General features: G+C 47.3%; 1 protein-coding gene and 1 long non-coding RNA gene across 3 annotated transcripts in view; one reads left to right on the plus strand and one right to left on the minus strand.

The window, feature by feature from the left end:
• The window catches only part of Tgfa (transforming growth factor alpha), a 101,361-nt gene that overhangs the window by 81,208 nt on the left and 5,164 nt on the right, over window positions 1-14,989 (plus strand). The window contains exons 3-5 of one of the 2 annotated variants that reach the window (XM_040271227.2): window positions 2,703-2,823; window positions 11,596-11,745; window positions 14,400-14,509. In XM_040271227.2, the coding sequence (XP_040127161.1) occupies window positions 2,703-2,823; window positions 11,596-11,745; window positions 14,400-14,509 (381 nt within the window). The remainder of the gene's footprint in view (window positions 1-2,702; window positions 2,824-11,595; window positions 11,746-14,399; window positions 14,510-14,989) is intronic. The other variant, XM_005322123.4, reaches the window with a different exon arrangement.
• Window positions 1-14,989, minus strand: part of LOC110597829 (uncharacterized) — a 169,022-nt gene that overhangs the window by 24,518 nt on the left and 129,515 nt on the right. The window contains exon 5 of the long non-coding RNA XR_013428878.1: window positions 8,844-8,971. This is a non-coding gene — a long non-coding RNA (uncharacterized LOC110597829). The remainder of the gene's footprint in view (window positions 1-8,843; window positions 8,972-14,989) is intronic.

Raw genomic sequence — 14,989 nt, forward strand, 5'->3', positions numbered from 1 at the left:
CTCCTCCTATCCTTATTTCCCTTTTGCTTTGATTGCTCCTTCCCTCCCTTTCTTCTTCTCTCTTCTTAGTTGTGTCCCATATACATGGTACCTGTTTTTAGTCTTTTTGTTGGTGTTGGGAATTGAACCCATGCTTAACCCCTGAGCCACAGCCCCAGCCCTTTTTGAGATGGTCTAGGTAAGTTGTGAGGCTGGCCTCAAACTTGGAATCTTCCTGCCTCGGCCTCTGAGATTCCAGGTGTGCCCTGCTGTACCTGTTTTATAAAACCTCCCAGGTCATTTATGATAAGAGGCAAAGTACCCATCAGTAGAGGGTAAAAGCCACCTTGGCAGAACCCTCTCCTCATCAGGCAGTTTTGGGGAATAGTGTTTCCAAAAGACAGAACCAGGAATTTCTTTTAGTGTATCTTCATTAAGTTGACACTGTACCATGAAGCAGCTCAGCAGATTTAAGGCATTAGTATCATATAGGAATTTGAAGATATCCAGCTCTTTCAAAAAGGATCCCTTGGGGGACTCCTGTCACTTTTCTGAGAGCATGTTTGTCTCAAACATTTGTGTGCATCAGAACCTCCTGCAGGACAAACAATCCTGACTTCTAAAAAAAAAAAAAAATCACAGGGAAATCTATCACAGATTCCTGGGTCCCACCTCAAAGATCCTGATTCAGTAGGTCAGGGTGGACTCACGACCTTGACTTTCTAACATGCTGTCAGGATGTGAATGAAGCCCTTGGCCAATCCACAAACTACGCTTGGAAGAGCTGGGCTCAAAGTGCTGACAAGGGACTTCCTCTAGCCACTAGGTGGTGGTTGAATGTTTAAATGGCCTTTTGTGGAGCTTATCAAAAGCCTTTTCAATATCTTAATCAAATTAAGTCCTCTGGTCTCTAGCTCCTTTCTCTCTGTGCTTGCACAGAGAAGCTACTGATCCAGACTTAGTGACCTTTTCTGCCTTGATTCAGAGTCCACTGTTGGGAGTGACTGGCGCTGTTCCTCAGCTCCAGGCTGACTGCAGCCAGCTGAGGCCATTGGACCACAGAAGCCCTAGAGTGCCACTCTCCAGAATTCTGCAGCCAGGGACCCAGCCCTGACATCTCCACCTGGCTTTGGGCTTCTCTGCTTGTGCTCACATGTGGAAACATTTGAACTGTTAGCTCCATGTCTCCACATTTATGGTGGGAAAGAGGGTGATATGCTGTATGGGTCTTACCCCGTGCAGAGATTCATTAGTCTCTTGGGACTGTGAGTGAGGATAAGACAGATGGCTCAGTGACCTAGACCAGCCAGTTCATCGGGTATAGGACCTACTAAGCATTACCTGGCTAGACCTCAGAACCACCCATGAGGTAGGGCCCCCCCCCATCTTTAGATGCAGAAGCCAGCTAGGAGAGGCTAAGCATGCCATTCCAGGGGCAGAGGCACAATTAAACCCAGGTCCCTCTGGTTCCAAAGTGCACGCTTAGCCACTACACTCTTGCCTTCCATGTCAAGGATTCCATCGTGTTTTCAGCCTGTGATTTTTTTTTCCCAGTGGAATTATAGGATTTTTAAAATGTGGTACTTCTAGAGGCAATTCATAAATAGAGGACAACAGGCGTTTAACATTTGGTTTGGGCCTTAAACCTCACAATGTGAAATATTCTGCCCTTTTTCACAGAGCAAGAATTCTAAAAGTCATATTTTGGGGGGGAAATAAGTAGGAAAGTCTCCCCAAACAGAATGGAAACCTACCTGGTGAGGGAACTGCCAGCAGTGCCACTTGGACAGAATGAGGCCAGTGGTGGAGTGAAAAAAAAAAAAAAATCCAAAGCAAAGCCTCAGGTGCTGGTCATCAGTCTGTCCATGTGGCATACCTGACATCCTGACCTGGCTAGTCTTATCCCTGCCTGAAAGGTGTGGTGCCCAGACTGTGGGGAAGACCTGATCCTGCCCACTCCTGGCTTCCCAATGGGACTGGGCTGCTCTCATGTGAATTCCTTTGCTTTAGACACATAGCTTCCCCTCTCCTGGCCTCAGCACCAAGAGAAGCCCTGCTACCAGCTTAGTGTATCCTTCCCAGACTCCTCTGGGTTTAAATTTCATTTGTGTTCTTCAGACCATACAGACCCTATTGGAAGCACACTAACTTCACTTACAATATATCATGAACATCTTTTTGCATCATTAACTATTCTGTTTCTAGTGGGCATAGGTTCCTTTGTGCCCTTCTGGTGTTTTGCTTTGAAAAAAAATTTTTTATAAAAGCTGTCATTTATTTACATATTGACATCCTTTTTGAGAGGGTCTTGCCAAGTTGCTGAGGCTGGCCTCAAACTTGCATTGTTCCTGTCTCAGCCTCCTGAGTTGTTAGGATTAGAGACATGTACCACCACACCCCGTAGAAGCTACATTTTCTTAAAAAAATTGATCAGTCACATTACAAAAGTGAAATAAGTAGCTCTTGGGTTGAAACTGTGGAATTGTTCTGGTGTCTTTGAATCATACCAAATCTTTTGGGGAGATTGTTGAAAATCCAGGAGGCACTGTGGCCCTGCACTAGGTACTAGTTATGGAGTGTGGGGGCAAAAAGCGAGTTTGGGAGGGGGTTCCCCAAGGTGGGGACAGGAAGTCCCAGCTATAAGGGTCTTCACCTTCCTTGACTGGTGGGGTGCAAGCGCCATCTGTGCCCAGATCTGAGCCCCGTGTGTCTTCTCTCCCCAGCAGATCCGCCTGTGGCCGCAGCAGTGGTGTCACATTTTAATGAATGCCCAGATTCCCACACTCAGTTCTGCTTTCATGGAACCTGCAGGTTTTTGGTGCAGGAGGATAAGCCAGCATGTGTGTAAGTATCCCTAGCTCCCTGGGGTGGTCCTGCACTCGTTTAAAAGAGCATTTGCTTCTGCAAGGCTTGCCAAAGCTCCTGAGAACCCTGAAGTTGGGCTCAGGTTCAGAGCCTCAGGCCACTTGCTTCAGAACCAGGTGGCTAAAAACCCAGGTGGCAGAACCCCTGGGGAGGTTAGAGCCTGGCGGCTGCATTTTAAACATCTCAAGTGACTTTTGGATTCATCAAAGTTGAGAAAATTCCTGAATTAAAGTTTAATCAACTCTTTGTAGAGGGCAAGGCCCTGGGATGGGTACCTTTGAGTGGCCAGAGGTGTCGAGGACTCTGCACTCTAGTCTCTCTTCAGTCCAGCTAGTGAAATAAGCTGGAAGAGCAGGCAAATGATTAATGTACATAAAGATGCATCATGGCTTCCACACCTGGTCAACCTCCCCACAGTACTGCTGAGCCCCATCCCGACTTCCTGTATCAGAATCTCCAGGGGTGGAACCCAGGAATCACATTAGTAAAGAGCAACCTGTGATTGCTGTGGTCAGCCAGGTGGAGTAAGAAGGGGACTTGAGGAAAGCTTCCTTGGGCAAGTGGAGGCTGCTCCAGGCCAGAGTGTCAAGAGGGTGGCACCTGCTGTTACAGGTCAGAAGCTACAACAGGATGAGATGGGAGGAGACGAGGTTGGAGGCCAGAGCCTGTTGGAAGTGAGCCTTTGGCCTCCAGGCAGTAGGAGCCATGTAAGTTTTGAAGAGACACGTTTTAAGACTGTCTGTAGTTAACTACAATTAGGTGAACCTTGGCTCTGTTGACATTCGGAGCCAGATAATTTGTTGTTTGGGGCTGAACTGTGCCTTGAAGGACATTTGCCAGCTTCTACCCACCTTAGTGTCTCTACAGACATTGCCAAATGTCCCTGGGGGGCTAATAAGTTGTTCGATGTGAAATTGACATATTCATTGGTCAAAAATGGGCCAGCAATTTCATACAGTCCAACCTAATAGTACAAAATAATGCAAAAATTTAAAAACCAGCATTTAGTAAGCTGTTACTTTATGCCAGGCACCATTTCAAGCACAATCCATTGTTAACTCATGGAATCCTCATGAAGACTCCACAAGGTGGGCACAGAGAGGTTGTGCCACAGTCCCATAGCTTAGATTCAATGGCTCTTAAAACCCAGTCCTTTGGCAGGGTACTTCAGGGCATTAGTTGCAACTAGCCTGGGAGGGACCTGGCCAGGAGAGCCTGCTACAGGCCCATGTGGTGGGAGGGTTTTCAGTCCACAGTCCAGTCTGGATTCAACCTTGTCTATGTTCACCATCTCTGAGCCTCACCTAGAAGGGACACACAAGGTGGCAACCTTTCTGCTAGGAATGTTTTTAGCTCTAAGAATCTGCCCCAGATGAGAGCCCTCCCCACCTAGTAAAGTGGAGCACAATGAGGTTGATAGGAGGCACTGTCATTACTCATGATTATCATTCTTATAAAAACAAGCCCCTAATGTGCATTTTAATTAGTAGTCAGGTCACTGGAAAAACACTGGCACTGAAGGGAGTTTGACCACAGCTCTGGAAGCCTGTCTATAACAGCCAGAAGCCTCCCTTCCAGAGCCCAGCATGGGCCTCCATGTGCCCCGGCCGAGTTGGTAGGATCCTCTTTGGAGACAAAAGACAAGTCTCTACCAAGTTCAGATCAGAGGCTAGTGCAGACTTCCGGTGGCCACCAAGCAAGCCAATCAGTAACTATCTGTGGCTGAAGTTTTTTTTGTTTTGTTTTGTTTTGTTTTTTGGAGAGGGGAGTTTTGCTGTTCTCCCTTGTCTGGATCCCAAGTCCAGCTTTTGGCTCAAGAAAGACGACTGCCCATCCCATTCTAATAAGTATGTCTACTAAGAATAAACTCTCAGTAAAAGCTATAGCTTAGGTCAGGGATGGTACCTAGCACTCCACATTGAGCCTCTCATAGATTCTCACCATGTCCTTCTCCACTAAAAATTATTGTACACGTGGGGAAACTGAAGCTCAGAAAAGGTAAGAAACTTGCCCAGAGTTGGTAGCTGGCAGAGGTGGGATTCACCCTAATTATTCTAGCTCCTGCCCACAGGGCACTCTGCCTCAGCTCGAAAAATCCACATCAAATCACTAAGCATTTTTGTTTCCAAGGAACGTGTTGACTTCTCCCCTTGCAGATAAAGCTGCTTCCAGAGAAGGTCAGGTTCATTCCCAAGCTCTTCTGACCAGACTTTTTAACAAGTCCTTCCTAAGAACATGAGACAGCCAAGGCACCTGGCAATTGGGCAGAGCTGGCTGCACCAACCCTTCCCACCTCTTGACCTCAGTTTCCGCTCTGGACTTTGGCAGCCTGCGGGCAGTATTCAGTCCACAAGGACTATGTGGCAGTAGGAGATGCTCCACTTCCTTTTTTGGTGGCTTTATTGGATTGGCAGTGTTTTAGAAGTCAGGTTCTGCATTTCCTGGCAGATGCCCAATTTCTCTTGAAGAAAGGCAGCCCTGGGCTGAGACTCAGACATAACCCCAGCCAGGGCTTGCTCTCTGCAGTTCTGATTCCCACCTCTCTGAGGGATACTCCAACACCAAAGCACAATGTCAGTCCCCATCTTCTGCTTCCCCTAGCCCACTGCACTCCCCTCAGTCACCCACGTGAGCCCAGGGCTGAGAGTGTTCAACCCCTAGACAGGACCTGAAATCAGGCCCTTCTGACCTAGCAGGGTGGTGGCAGGAGCGGGGGGGATGTATGGTCCCACCTGCACAGCATGCTCAGGGTGCCCAGCCCAGCAAGCCACACCCTTAGCAGGGCAGGAAGCAAAGGGTGCCCAGCGCCAGAGCTGTCTTGTAAGCTCTGGAGGACAGGACCACACCTTATACCTTTTTATATTTACAGTCCTCAGAAGAATGTTCTAACTACTAAATTCCCACTAGACCAGAAACTGTGTCCGTGCAGAGAAACCAGAACATTCTGTCTCTGCTTCTAAGAACCGCCCCAGCGTTGGGGAGCTGACACATCCAACATTCTGGTCAATAAAACTGACATACCTTGAGGTATGGCCCTATCTGTCACAGCATTATAAAGAACCCACAGTGAGCCAAGAAGATGGTTTCAAAATATACATTTTTAGACTTCGTCTTCTAATAAGAAGTCCTTAAGTTTCCAGAAAAACCCAAAAATAACATCTTGTACTGTAAGATGAGAGAATGAAAAAAAATAGTCAAAAGTGGCCAAAGGTAGTGAAAAATCATCCTCAAACATTTATGCTTCACCTGAGCCCCGGGCTGTTTGTCCGCACATTTATGGCTCCCTTTGCCCATCTGCTTGCTGAAGTTCTTCTGTCCTAGTGGAGACTTAGCAGAAAATGTGCAGAGACAGTGAAGCTATAGACATGGGTGGTTAGGCACCACTTTTCCCTGAGGCGGATTCCTCAAACTATTGGGCTGCTGCCTGTGAAAGCCTTCAAACAAAAGAAAACAGTCAGCGGAAGCCACCCCAGTGACAAGTTTTAAGGGTTCTAGTGTTGGCAACCAGAGGCAGCTAGCTCAGAGTGTCTCACCTGTACCAAATGCTCCAGCCCCCAAACTCCCTGACAACTTTCCCACAGCGAAGTGTGAAAACAAACCACTGCTAGCCAAGGAAAACATTCCACAGCACATTCCAGTGAATCGGAATAGTTGAACTTCCAGACATGTTGATGGCCATTGATGCACCAGCAGGCTGCCCATGACTAATGGCCCACCTGCCCGGAGATAGTGACCGTGTGCCTGTTGGTACATGAGCTGTTTGATGTAGGTCTATTATCTTCTCACCTAGCCAAGGGGCAGGGGTTAATCAGTAGGGTGTCCCTCTCATCCACAGATCTGGAGAAAGTGCTTATCCCCCATTCTCTCCCCATCTCCACCTGTACCAGGTAGGGTCACACTAGGCACCCTAATGAAGTCAAAGGAATGGATTTGGAGGTCAGACACTCCCAAGTTAAAATCCAGCCCAGTTCTCAGACAAGGGACTTAGCCCTATTAAGCCTGAATTTGTTTATTTATTAAATGGGGTTGCTAATGCTTTATGGGTTCATAATGAGGACTCAGTGACAGTAATTATCAAAAGTAAATGCTGTCCAAGACAAGAGCCACTAGACATGTGGGGCTATTTAAATTGACTTAATTAGAATTTAGTTTCTCCGTCACACTAGCCAGTGGCTACTGCATTAGACTCACCTGATAAAGACATTTCTGTCATCATTATAAAAGCTCTAGAGGACAGCATAAGGGACCAAGCAAGCCTGTTTCCTAGCAAACAGTTGAACTCTTATGCTGTGCTATCAGCCGCCCTAGGCACTATCACCACATCTCAGGGATATTGTAAGGTCCTGCTCAAAGGAGTAGAAAACATGTAGGCATCCCACACGACCCTTGGATCAAAGCTGCAAAGGCAGATTCAGCACCCTCCCAGCCCTGGAGTGGAGAAGAGGGTAGGACTTGGAGAAATCCCACAGGGCAGGGGGAGGAGTGGGTATACTGGGTCCAGTGGCATGTGTATTAGGATTTGCCATGTTAAAGGCAAATTAATGTAAAACATATTTCTAAACCATTTCAACTTGGTCCTGGACTGTCACATCCAAGACTTAAGATATCTTGAGACCTATACCAAAAGAGTTGGCTAATAAGCAGTGTACTAGCCTCTCACCAAAGGCTACATCACTGCTTATGAAGATAATATATCTCAAGAGCCCTAAAAATGTTCCCATTCTTTTATTGATGTTTTCAGCACTTGTAAAGTGCAATAAACAGTGCCTAACTCATTTAACTTTCATAACTCTTTGAGATAGGTCTTATTACTTTTGCATTTTAAAGATGCAATCAATCTGTGAACCAGGGAAATTAACTAACTCCTTCAAGGTCACACAGGCAATAAGTAGGAAAAGCGCTCAGAACCCATGACAATTTGGCTGCAGAGTCTGTGCCATGTTGTACCTACCTTTGGGATCCTGTCCTGAGGACATAATCTCAAATGCAAACAAAGATGTGTGCACAAAGATATCACCTGGCATTAGTGATGGAATCTGAGTGATTAGAGTTTGGAGAAGCAAACTACACATATAAAGTATGTGTATTTAAAATGATTTTTGCACTGTTTGGTAATGATGGTAAAATGTTGCAGGGATGTTAAATGAGAAATTCATGCTTAAAATGACATAGAAATAGGATAAAAGGAAACGTGGCTTGGGCTGTCATGAGTGGGGTTAGGGCTGCATTTCTTTCTGCTTTGTTATAGTTATGTGCTTTCCGATTTGCTTGGAAATGTTCCTTTTCTGGTTGAGGAAAATTTTTTCTTAAATCTTCAAAAACACAGTTCTACATGTATTTTCCAATCTCTCAACATTTTAAAAGCGTACCGTGAACCAGGTAGAAAGGGAAGATCCAAAATGTCTTAGCAGAGGGAAAAAGAAAGGTATTTCTTTGCCTACAGCCACAGTGTTTGCTCCTACAAAAAGCACCAAAGCAACCTTCAGACTTCATCAGCAACAGAAACAAAAAGCCCCAGGAACCCACCTGTCTGGCTCCTCTTGCTGCTCTGATGTGCTCCTGGCCCCTCCTCAGCTGTGCCCTTTCCTTTTTCTCTTGCACTTGACTTTATTTTTGCTCTTTTTATGGGAACATAGCTTCAATATGATTCCAGTGCCTCGTTTTCAGAATTATGAAAACAAACCAGCTTTCTAGAACCTTGTGTTTGACCAACGACCAAGACAGGAGAGAGAGAATGGTCAAGTGGCATAAGATGTTCAGTTACACATCTCCCATTTACCTCTGTCAGATAGCTCCTCAGATTATGTTCTGAGGAGTTTTGTTCAGATTATTTTCTTAAATTGGGGTGGTACAACTGCTCCTATTTCCCCAGCATCTGCTATGAGGGAGCCCATTGTACAGCTGCCATCCTAGGAAAATGCTCAGAGGCAAGGGAGAAAGGGAAACGGGCAGATGAACTTTTTGGTTCTCAATTCCGTGCACTTAAATGGTAGTTTTACCTCAGTGGGTCTCAGGCCTTGGTGCCCAGACCAATTGAACGAGCGTCTCCAGGGGTGTGGCCTTGTCCTGGTTTTCCTGCGCTTCCCAGATGATTCTCATGTGCAGCCAGATGGGAACCAGTACATGCCTGGGGTAAAGGAGAGGACAGCAGCTGAGTCAAGCATGAGTCATTTACAGCCCAGTGAAGTGACTCTCCTTCCTAGTGTGACTTATGCCAAAAATCATCAGCATAAATTTAAGTCTAATATTAAAAATAAGTTTTCCAAACTGTTTCTTAAAAAAAAAAATGGTGATGGGGGTGGGGGGAGGTGTTACTAAACTTTTTTTCTTATCCTCCTCACCAAGAGAATCTGAGAAGCAGGGCACTTTGTAGTACCAGGCCCTGCCCCACAAGAGCAAGGAGGTTGGGAAGAGCCACTAAAGGAGGGGTAGGAAAATGGACAGATGAGGGACTGGGCCAATGAATGTGTCTAAATTATGTTTTTGGAGAATGTGGTCTTTGAGTTGGAGTCTGAGGAAGAAAGCGAAGAAGAATATTCCAGGCCAGGAGGAGTTAGCACTGACAAATAGAGGGCAGTGCTGCATCCCAAGTGCCCAGGTGCCAATCACTCTGCTGGGTGCAGTGCATATATTTAAAAGTGGGCCCGTGGGGTAGATTAGGACCCTGGCATGGTTGGGGCACCAAACATCAAATAGAGGAAGCCCACAATGCAGAGGGCCTCTCTGGAAGGTAGGGAGCCACAGGATACAAACTTGATTACAGGATAGAGGAGGGACCTTTGCCCAGTTTTCTTTAGACACCGACAGCTCAGATGTCACCTCCCAGCCTTGAGTCCCCTGTCACATTTGTCTTTGCATAGTTTTGTTAAAAATCAAACAAAATCCACCTCTGTCCCACTACCCCAAACCCTGAGAGTATTCTTAACAAGATTTCTGTGATCCTGACCCTTTTCCAAGAGAAGTCAGAGATCCCTCCACCATCCAGGGTCTGCACTCCCCTCCCTGGTCTGTAGAGAGCCCTACAGGGCATTTCCCATCCTAGGGGCCCTCCTCAGCCTCCCCCTTTACCAAACACTGCAGACCCTTTGCACCTTGCTAAATTAGAACTCTAAAATGTTCTTTTACCTGTTCAAGGTTATAAGGCTAAGCCAAAAGCCAGATCTGTGATAACTCTGACATTCTCACCCCAGTCTCTTATAGGCAAAACTACATGGTACATGAGAGCACCCAAACTCAGGTCAACAGACCTGGGTACAAACTCCTCTGATATCCCTAGCAGGGCAGGTGCAAGAAAGGCAAATACAGAATTAAATATGCAAACAAAACAAAAGCACAACACTTAAATTTAAACCAACGACTACCTTTACATAAGTTACAGAAACCTTTATGCCCTGGCACCCCAAGCTGAAGCCTTCAGTAGCAACTTTTTCAACATCTTTTGTTTTTCATAAATCTTAAGCTCATATAATACCTATTCTTTCAACATTAAAATGCTTCAACTTTTGTTAAATTGGGCAAAAATCTGTGCTCCAGGGAAACATACTATGTTTATCCTGTGACTCCAAGTACCTTTCTGGCCTGGCTGCCCAGGAGCGCTGAAGTAATAAGGGAATCACAAGTGTAACGGCCCTGGGACCAGCCTGGAACCAGACTGGAACCATGGCAGGTGCCCTGAGACTGTTAATTTCCTTTCAGTTTTCCTTGTTCTTCAAAGGAACAAGGAAAGGTTACAGGCTAATCAAAAAGCAGACTTAAAAAAAATTCAGCTATTATTGTCATATCTGGGTGGAGAGCAAAACAAACTTTATATCCAGCATGTGATGCGGGGCTACCCTTCAAAAAAGTCCCCTATGGGAAGAAAGCCCCCCCCCACTCCAATCAAGATGGTGGTTCAGATATTTTCACTGATAATAAAAAAGGTACCAGTGTGTGAGCCAAGTCCTCTATTGAGAGGAATGATGCTTGGGGAAGGGGAGAATACCTGTAAAAGATGACGACCAAGATTTCCTTGTGGCTAGAGCACATCCTGGAGAACCAGGGATGAGATCTACTTGTGCAAGGCAGGAGGTGGTTATTGTCATGATCAAAGACAGAGAAACTCAAAAGAGTCTCAACAGCAGGAACACACCACCATGAGTGCACACGTTCATGAGGGCACCAGTAAGTTCACATGTGGCCTCCAGGCACCCTGATCCTAGAGTGGACGTAGGCCAGGTATTGTTGGTCATGAGGACACCAGGGTTCACCACAAGGCTGGCAACTTCAGTCAGTCCTACAGTGACCAGGTAGTGGTGCTAGGTTCCCCCTGTACACGGGGCCACCCAGCAAGTAAGTACTTGTAGGACTAAATCAACTTAAAAAGGCTAAGCACAGCCTATGTCTCCTTTAATGTATTTTCTTGCTCTCATCCGAAATTCTGAATAAACATTTGGTTTAAAAATAACCTGGATTTTTATGAACTGCTAAAATGAAGTTCTTGTCATAAACACATTTGCTGCCTTTATTCCAAGATTTAGCACAGTAACAATTATGTAGTGCTTTTGCGGTACCTCTCCTGCTCAGGAATAAGAATCAGTCCCCCCACTCCTAGAACGCAGTGCCTGTGGCAGGGACACCATTGTCCCGTAGCAAAGGCTGGAAGGCCCCTTGTGCTTTTCCTAGGGGTTCTAGGTCGCTTCAGCCCGGCCCTCCCTGAACACTGGGGAACAAGACCTTCCATCAGGAGCGTGCTGATGTTCCTTTCTTCCACAGCTGCCATTCTGGGTACGTGGGCGCACGCTGTGAGCACGCAGACCTCCTGGCCGTGGTGGCTGCCAGCCAGAAGAAGCAAGCTATTACTGCGTTGGTGGTGGTCTCCATTGTGGCCCTGGCTGTCCTCATCATTGCATGTGTGCTGATACAGTGAGTAGTTGCTGCTCCCAAGTCAGGTCCCTTGCCCTACCAGGGACCTCTGCTCCATGGCCACCTCAGCACAGCTATGAACCATGAGTAACATCAGCTAAGAGGAACTATGACAACTTTTGGCACAGCATGGCAGCCAAGCTGTATAAGGGCCTGGCGCATCCTGGGAGGGGCCCCTGTCGTGGGTCTGTATGTTGCTCAAAGCCAATGTCCAGGCACACTCCCTCTCCACTGTTGGGTACAGCCTTGAGGATAGTGATGAGATAGACAAGTGCCCCAGAGAGAACTGGAAACAGCTCCCCGACTTCTCTAGGCAGTAGAAGCACTTTCTCTCTGGAATTGGCAAAGTGCCTTCTGCAAAGTCCCATCAAAGGCCATTGTCACCATTTTTACATGCGGATGACCTGCACAGCCTCCCCTTTTTCCCACCACTCTGCCTTCTTCATCCTCCAAAGTCCAGTTTCTGTGTTAGAACATCTGGAGGATAGAACTCTGAGCCCTAGACTCAGAAACCTTTTTCACGAGCATCTTGGGCATTTGCTTGCTCTACCCAAGGAACTGCTCTCCAGAATCAGAGACCCTGGGAATACCCTCTGCTGTATTCCCAACACTAGGCTGGATTTCCTACCTGGAAATATCTGAAGTCTGAGTCAGAGAGCAAGAACTCTGAGGAGTTCTCAGAAGGAATTCTCAGGTCAGCACAGTGCTGGTTGAGTCATGGTGGAGACAGACAGTGGCAAAGCTGGAGTGTACACACACACACAGCTACATGTTAATGCAGGAAGCCTAGAGGCGCCTCTAGAGGCACCTAGGTTGCACTCAAAAACAGGCTCCGTCCTGTTGGTTTGTTGGTCCAGTACTATCCCGTCAGCTGAAGCTCATGCCTCTGGTTCCTGACAACAAATGAGGAGCCTCTTAGAGCCCCAGCTTTTGGCAGTAGCCACGGCCTGTTCACACCTTTCCCCTGGGCCAAGTCAGCACTAAGTGAGGGAGGGTAGAGTCGGCATTGAGGTGGCCTTTCCTTCCTCCCTAGGCAGAATCCATTCCCCTCGCAGGCATCCTGGGAAAGCACAGTTGTGGGGAATAGACAAGCAGCGTTGATTTGGGTGGGGCACATCCCAGACTGTCAACTCGAGACCCTTCCAGGGAAGCATGGCCAGCTAGCTATTTCTGTAGCCAAGAGGGTTATTATCCTTATGAACAAGATTAAGAACCCCTGTGGGTCTTTCCAGAGGGACTTAAAAACTAACTTTTTCAGATTCTGTGGGGACAAGAAAAATCTAGATGCCTGGATACCATCTTTTATTCCCACAGAAGTGGCCAGTCCTACTTCTTTGCTGTCCCTGTCCCTACTAGAGACTAAGCTTATGGTTGCCTGGGCAGAGGGTATTACTGAGTCACACAGTCCAGGCCGAGACCAGCTCCTCCCATGCTAGAGGGCTCTAGATGCCTTGATTCCATTGCCCTGGGACACCTTAGCTGGGAAATGACCAGGGCAAGTCTGCCTGGCTTAGACCTACAATCAAGGCCTTAAACTCTTTCCAGCATGGTTACAGCCCAGACTCTGTAGCTCAGGAGGGCCTCCGGCCCCACACTACACTGACCTCTCACTTTCCATCTGTGACAGAAGCAGCTTAGGCAGAAAGGTCTCAGGGGCCCTTCTCAGCACTGCTGCCCAAAGTTTCACGGGCTTAGTAACTTTCCTAGCTTCATATTCCAGGGCAGGGCAGGGCAGAGAGGGGCTGGAGTGGGGTTCTGAAAATACCACCTGGCAGCAAGAGACACAGCCACTGGCTTGTTTCAGCATCTGCTTTTGGGCTCACATCAGTTTGGATACTTCCCCCAGCCCATGTACATTAATTATATAGACATTAAGATATTATAATGAGTGGGAGTGGAGCCTTCCTTGTAGGCCAAGGAAAACAGCTGACAATGGCTCTAGGTAATTTTGTTTTTCCCCGGTGGTGCTGGGGGTGGAACCCAGAGCTAGGAGGTGGTAATGAATGTCCTGGTACTTTCCTCCCTGCTCCTGTTCCAGGCTCTTAGTTCTTTGGGCTTGCTAACGCTGGAAACTGCTCATTCCTGCCCACAGAGGGAGATAGGAGCCTTCTTAACCCTTATGCTTCCAGACTCTGGGTAACACAGGTTTACAGAGAAGTTGGATTTTCCAATACGAGAGAATTTTGGTCCTCAGAGGAGGATTCAAAGCCATTGAGATCCATGACTCATTCTTTCTTTCCATGGGCCAACTCGGCCCATCCAAGTTTCCTGCTTCACTCCTGGCAATGCCTGGTGAATGACCGCCCCCCGAATCCTCGCCAGCCTGAGGGTGGCGACTGGGCGCAAGCCTAATGGCCATTCCACTCCATTCATGGAGTTTCTCAACTGGTTCTTTATGGAGAAAGCTGCTGGGTGGCTGGTCAGCCCCCTCTGACAACCATGTAGCCCGGCGAGTCCAGAGTTTCAGAAATGGTGCTGGTCTTTTGTTGTGGGCCAGCATCAGGTCCAAAGGCCACCAGTCTTCAAGGGCTCCTAGCTCCCTCTGGTTCCTGAACTTCTAGAGGACCCTAGGGGAGGCTAGTTGAGACTCAGAGCTGCCTGGCCAGGCCTCCCACTGAGCTCCAGTTTACACCATCTTCTCTCCTCCTTCGCAGCTGTTGCCAGGTCCGAAAACACTGTGAGTGGTGCCGCACCCTCATCTGCCGGCACGAGAAGCCCAGTGCCCTCCTGAAGGGAAGGACTGCTTGCTGCCACTCAGAAACAGGTAGAGGGCTGCGTGGGGGATTTAGGAGGCACTCCTGGGTGGGAAGAAATGACCACCTTCTCCAGGTTGGTGCAGAAGTCCAAGGAGGAAGAAGCAGGAAGGGGGGAGGCTATTTTATTCTATTAAGTCAGTTTGGGTTCATTCCAAGGTGTGTCTGACTTAGAAAGGAGTTCTTTCATCTTACTGTGTGACCTTCGACAAGTCAATATTAGAGAGCCTTTTTGTGTCTTAAGATGCTGCTGTGTAAATCAGATGAGTACTGACACAAAGCACATAATTAGCATATACCAAATTATAGATTGGCCAGTGAAAGTTCTCTAAGGACCTTCACACTCTTAGACCTAGTGCTCCCCATTAAGTTTAACATTGTCTTATGGTTTTCATCAACATCCATGAAGATTGGATGTCTGGATATGAGGCCAATAGGCTGCTCAGGACCCCTATTCTGAGCATTATTGGCTCTGGACTCCTGGAGTCAAA

Source organism: Ictidomys tridecemlineatus, chromosome 12, assembly GCF_052094955.1.
Source record: "Ictidomys tridecemlineatus isolate mIctTri1 chromosome 12, mIctTri1.hap1, whole genome shotgun sequence".
Lineage (NCBI taxonomy): Eukaryota > Metazoa > Chordata > Mammalia > Rodentia > Sciuridae > Ictidomys > Ictidomys tridecemlineatus.